At 33.6% G+C, this 6,969-nt stretch overlaps 1 protein-coding gene across 1 annotated transcript in view; it reads left to right on the top strand.

Annotated features, from left to right (window-relative positions):
• The first annotated feature begins 259 nt into the window (after positions 1 to 259).
• The window catches only part of LOC121387676 (transcription factor Sp9-like), a 13,775-nt gene continuing 7,065 nt past the window's right edge, over positions 260 to 6,969 (top strand). The window contains exon 1 of the mRNA XM_041518866.1: positions 260 to 352. Within this exon, the coding sequence (XP_041374800.1) occupies positions 332 to 352 (21 nt within the window). The 5' untranslated portion in view covers positions 260 to 331. The remainder of the gene's footprint in view (positions 353 to 6,969) is intronic.

Genomic DNA, 6,969 nt, shown 5'->3' on the forward strand with positions numbered 1-6,969 from the left:
GCGATATCCGTGATGACATGAATTTCAATATCAAGCCCTTTAAAATTACAGCAATGATCTCCGCCTGGATGACACGAAACCACCAACCGATCGGCGAATTAAGAGCTCGCTAGGGAAAGAGCTACAATTAGGTGCTTTACGACGGCTGTGGTTGGTAGTTATATATAGCCGTTGCGCGCAACTCCCGCGGTAACCTGTCAATAAAGAGGCGTTACTCTCGAAGTAATGTACACAATCGGGTAACTGATAACTGGGAGGAGGGCAAGCCGCGTGTTATTGAGAAATAGACAAGCACCGCAACGGAATAGACATCTATGCGAGAGGGTGTCGAATGGCGACCACGATAATAGGGGTAAGTCACATATGACAGATTTTCATTGCGCAGGGTAGAATTATTATGTTATAATATAGTGTCTGCACAATCCTGTCGATTATGCAGATTTAGTCGATATTCAGATATATTATAGCATACAAATATTAATTTGTATTGTAAATGATCCAGTTGATAAAACTATTCAGTTTCTTTATAACGGTTTTATTATAGCATTGCTATATGTGCTCAACAAGTCAAAAAAAGTATTCGGTTTTATTATAACATAAATTATTTAGTTTCGTTATAATATAAATTATTCAGTTTTATTATAATATTAACTAGTATTCAGTTATACTATAACATTACCTAATATTCAGTTATACTATAACATTAGCTAATATTCAGGTATACTCTAACATTAACTAATATTAAGTTTTATTATAACATCAAGTACTCAGTTTTATTATAACATTAAATATCCAGTTTATTATAAGATTAACAAATATTTTGTTTTTGTTAGTCTTGCTATATGTGCTGAAAACGTCGGCAAAAGAGATTCAATTTTATAATAAACTTACTTTATGTGTTGAATCAATAGATAAAACTATTTAGTTTTATTATAATATGCGCTGAACCAGTTAATATAAAAATATTCAGATGTATTGTAACTTTTCAATGTTTTGATATAACCTTGATATATATGCGTTGAACCAGTTAATGTTTAATAATCCGTTTTATTGTACCGTTCTGTATGTTTAAATCAATTAATAATTGTTTTATTCAGTTTTGTTATAACTTTGATATATGTATTGAGCCAGTTAATAGAAAGAATTATTCAGTTTTGTTATACCCTACTGCGTTCATTATCAATAATAATTGATATAAATATTTTCTTCTTCATTTTCTTTTGTTTCCTTTTCTTTCTACTTTTTACTAAAGCTGGTGACTTTTCCATAGGTATATATAAAAAGCTTAATTAGCACTCACCTGTGCAGCACCCTGCTCAAGCAAATGCCCTGTCTCGACCGCCCTAAAAACGTCCCTCGCCATAGCTTAGACCCTCCCCTGTACAATTCCCTGCACACGCGCCTGTTCACGTTCGTGAGATATATTTGATTGCAGATAGCATTCTACATTTGGAACAGTGCTAGTGAGAAATCAGTATAAAACAATCAATACGAAACATAGTACATAAAGATACCAAAACATTCAACATAATTTTAACATTATTATTGCTTGCTTGATTGATTGATTTGTTGTTATTGTTTTATTGTTATTATTATTATTATTATTATTATTATTATGTACCATTTTGGTCTACTTGAAGTTTTCGCAGAAGAGTACAAAGAATAGTACTAATTTTTTTCATAATATAAATAAACTGTTCTTTGGGTGTCATATTTAAGATGTAATGAAATAATGTTTTACTAAGATGCAGTTTTGAGAGACAACTTCATGTAAATTAAAACAGCATAACCTTTACAGTAACACAGATACTTTTACTGTTATAGTAAGTAACTGAAGAACCTATATCCAACTAATGGTCAAATCCGTTGCTCTGCGGATACTGTTCTCCGGGACAGCAAGGAAGGGATGAGTACCAGTGTTCTGGTATCTATATCCAACTGATGGTCAAATCCGTTGTTCTGCGGATACTGTTCTCCGGGGCAGCAAGGAAGGGATGAGTACCAGTGTTCTGGTATCTATATCCAACTGATGGTCAAATCCGTTGTTCTGCGGATACTGTTCTCCGGGGCAGCAAGGAAGGGATGAGTACCAGTATTCTGGCTTTAACTGATACGTTAATGGGATTCGAAGGATTCGTTAGTGAGGACAGACTAACTTTGAAACGTCTATAATAGTTCTACGTGTGTAGGTAATTTGGTTGACAATTTTGATGGTCTCTTAAAGTACAACTACAGATGTTCTTTTTAGTTCTCAAATTCGTTCTATCCAAACATGTTAGTGTTGATTACGTATTATGATTATCGTTAACTGTTTTAATATCTGAAAACTGTTGTTAAAATATCCCTTTTATAGAATACTAAACATTTACTGTGGCCGCGCTAATAAAGGTATTTTAGCAATTTGGGATCCGATTTAGGTGGCCGCTGGCCGCGTTAGACAGGTGACCGCTTATTACAGGCGCATATACAGCAAAACTCGTTTGGGAGGGAAAAACGTGGCCGCTTAAGACATGTGACCGATGATTACAATTAGCCGACAGGTTTGTCTATATATATTCAGTTAGACAGCTAACACAAATAACAGTTTTACATTTTAAAAATAATAACAAACAACATCATCAACGAAAAACAATTTATAAATAAAATATCCGCCTTTTCACTAAACGTATACCTGGATGTAGCGAATTACCTGTGATGGTGTGAGTGAAACCGGGAGGAATTATTACAAGTCATTATTTCTTTTCTTTTCTTTCATTTCTTTTTCTTGAGTTGCCCCTGCGCGTGCTGTAACTTCACCGTGGTGCAGGGGTGTAACATTCTCTAACATTCCAATACAGCACAAAATTGAAGTTTTGAGTAAAATTCAGTATCCGTAAAATTCTGTGATATTTGTGTTTTTGCACAGTTCTTTACACTGTTCTTTACACTGTTTTTGTTTAAACCTTGAATTTTTATATTGATGTTGATCATCACTTTATTTATTTGCATTACCATAGTTGGACACCCAATAGCCGATGTATTTTTTGTGCTGGGGTGTCGTTAAACATTCATTCATTCATTCATTCATTCATGTTCTTGAGTTGTTTCTTTCACGTTATTCATTTAATCAAGGACACTTCGGTAGGTTTGCTGTAATGTTAACGTTTCCGATTAATAGAGTCATTCTAATGACTACGAATACATTTAAACACACTTTCTTATTTCAAATATCAGACACTGTTAATTCAATGTGTTTATAATTATCGTCCTAAGTTTTAGAGAACAAATATGTTATTTACCTGCTAATTACTTCGTACGTACACACACACATACACAACGCACACAAACACCGCGTGTGCGCGCGCACGCACACACGCACACACACACACACACACAGAGAGAGAGAGAGAGACCGCACGCACACACACACAAACACACACACCGCACAGACAAACACACACACACACACACACACCGCACAGACAAACACACACTCACATAAACAGACACACCGCACACAAACACACACACACACGATCACACACGCACACAGACACAGACACACCGCATACCGCACACCACGCACACACACCGCGCACAAACATACATACACACACACACACACACACACACATATAATATATATATATATTATATATATATATATATATATATATAGTATATATATATATACATATATATATATATACTATATATATATATATACATATATATATATATATATATAAAATATAGAACGATTGATTCTTTTGGGTAAACTGTCCTGCGTGTGCTGTTATTACGATGTTTGTCACTAGTATGACGAGTATAATTACACATTAAGCACGTGTTCTGGAGTTTCGAGTAACCGTGTCTGTATATTATAGGCGTTTCTCATAGTCCTAATAGTTATAGTAGTTCAAATTTTATTTTATTTCCCAGCATAATTTTGTGTCGTATATACGAATTTATTGAGAGGACAAAAATCAGTTTTTAATGCTATAAGCATGATAAGGATCAAAAATACCTTGAATATGCAATATTCGAAAAAGAAAATGTATTTGTAGTCGGCTGTATCTTTTTAAGTATCCTTATATATACGGTAAATAAACCTGTAATAAATATCAATTTAATTTCGGTAATACCTCTTTAACAGATTGTCTTCAAAATATCCATCTTGGTGTGTAAATATAAGTTGTAAACATTTACCCGTTGCCTAGATCTCTATCGGTTTCCAAATCGCCGGTCGTGCACCAAAGAAGCAACCATCTAGAACGGAAGGGGTGAAGTTACTGTCTTATTAAAATGACTTCCATGGAGTTGATAGATGGCTTTTGTCAATTCACGGAGCCGACATCTTGCCCACGGCTGTCGGGCTTATAGACATAAGTATTATATTATGTGTGGGAATATGTCAGGTCGGTTAAACTTCAGACCTGCGAATTTACTGAAATCGGATTGGCGAATATTCTGACTATAGATGAATGGCTTTTGTAACAATACATCTTTCTTGTTATGTATACTTTATTATTTTCATTTTGTGAAGGAAACACAACAATATGTTTCGTGTTAGAATATCACAGTTTCTTATGAACTGACGCATTCGATACATTATTTACTTGGACAATGAACAATAAATGTTATATACGAGGATGGGTGGGGGTCTGGATAAGTATTACTTACAGGGCCGTAGCTGGCGGGGGGTAAAGGGGTAGTTGACCCACCCCATTTTTTCAACTGGTTATTGACGTTTTATGTAATGGCTGCAAAATTGTATTTCAGGGTCTCTAGATTTCATGCCCCCTAGTGTCTTGCGCCTTCCATACTTGTTCGTTCCTGGAATTCATCTGCCCCCCCCCCCCCCCCCAAAAAAAAATGTTAAAAAAAAAAAATATATAAATAAATAATAATAATAAATTCTAACTACGTTCCGGTTTATATTTTGACCAGATATTTATTTAGTTCGTTATTTTCTTGAAAATTATCCGTGTATTAAACTTCTCTTATGCACTGTTTCAATATTTTATAATGGTGGTGTGCGCTTTATAATAAAATAGCATATAATAAATGAATATTTACAATAGTTTATAATGGTGGTGTGCGCTTTATAATAAAACAGCATATAATAAATGAATATTTACAATAGTTTATAATGGTGGTGTGCGCTTTATAATAAAACAGCATATAATAAATGAATATTTACAATAGTTTATAATGGTGGTGTGCGCTTTATAATAAAACAGCATATAATAAATGAATATTTACAATAGTTTATAATGGTGGTGTGCGCTTTATAATAAAACAGCATATAATAAATGAATATTTACAATATTTTATAATGGTGGTGTGCGCTTTATAATAAAAAAGCATATAATAAATGAATATTTATAATATTTTATAATGGTGGTGTGCGCTTTATAATAAAACAGCATATAATAAATGAATATTTACAATAGTTTATAATGGTGGTGTGCGCTTTATAATAAAACAGCATATATGAAAAATAAATATTTACAATACTGGATAATGACGGGGAGCGCTTTATAATAAAACAGCAAATAAAATAAATAAATATTTGTTATACTAGTATTTGATAATGGTGGTGAGCGCTTTATAATAAAATAGCATACATTGTATATGATAAATACATATTTACAACATTGAGTAATGGTGGAGAACGTGTTATAATAAAACAGCATTATATAATAAATAAATATTTACAATTTTGAATAATGGCGGGGAGCGCTTTATAATAAAACAGCATATAAGATAAATATATAATCTGAATATTGGATAATGACGGGGAGCGCTTTATAAAAAAAAAACAAGCATGCATATTTGCAATATTAGACAATGATGGGGAGCGCTTTGAAACGAAACAGCATAATTATATGATAAATAAATAATTTCGGTGTTGGATAATGGCGATGAGCGTTTTATAATAAATAAAGAAATATTTACAATCTTAGATAATGGCGATGAGCGTTTTATAATAAAGAAATATTTACAATCTTAGATAATGGTGTGGGGTGCTTTAACAAACACAAGATCGCTACATGAGTCGTTTACCGTGTGCGACGTCTCGACTTGTTCGGGTGTTATTCATGCAATAATCTGTTTAACACCTGTATCGAATGGCCACCACGGTAACACAATCAGCCGCGATACCTGTAATTAAGATCACTATCTCCTGTAAGTTTGACCTCTCTGCCACGAAGTCCTTTCGTAATATTTATATCCAGCCGGAGACGCCATAACTCGCAGGATATATGGCATCTGATTGGCTATCAAATGTTTATAACTTTTTGCCCTAAAAATTCGACATTTCTGAAGTGTATAAATTTGTCAAAACGCTAGCTGTTCCTCGGTGTTACAGGAGGTCAACTCTTGTTAGAAATAATCTCAGAATTAATACTGAAAGATGGTGTGAGACAAGATTGTTGGACGAGCACGTGACTTTGTGATTTATCGTCTTTAAAGGCGTGTATCGCGACAGGTTGAAGACGGTGAAATTAACAACGGAATGATGGATGACCTTTAGAGGTGGATGTGAAATCAGATTCTCATCCGATAGTCTCGAGTTTCTTAAACATGTTGACTGTGTGCATTTTTATAGGGTATAAAATATTTGAATTAACATGATTGCTACGTGGCTTAGCCGAGGGTTCGTATGCACCACATCCTAAAATAAAAACTGTTAAAAAAAACCCACAACACCACCATTTTAAATCTTATTTGAGAAAGTAACATGTCTGATTAAACCTTGTTAGTGAGAGTTGACTGTTTTAAGAAGACAAAGTCAATGGAAATGAATCTGTATAGACAAACTGATAGTTTTGATTGTTCACAAAAATAATATACGTGAAGTAATACGGGCCCTGTAACAAACTATTATTTTATGCATAATTAATTCGATTGGCACCTTCCCTAATTTTCCGTATAGCATGAATTCTAGAGTGGCAAAACGTGTCGGATAAAAGTTATTTTAAA

This window comes from Gigantopelta aegis, chromosome 13 (genome assembly GCF_016097555.1).
Source record: "Gigantopelta aegis isolate Gae_Host chromosome 13, Gae_host_genome, whole genome shotgun sequence".
Taxonomy (NCBI): Eukaryota; Metazoa; Mollusca; class Gastropoda; order Neomphalida; family Peltospiridae; genus Gigantopelta; species Gigantopelta aegis.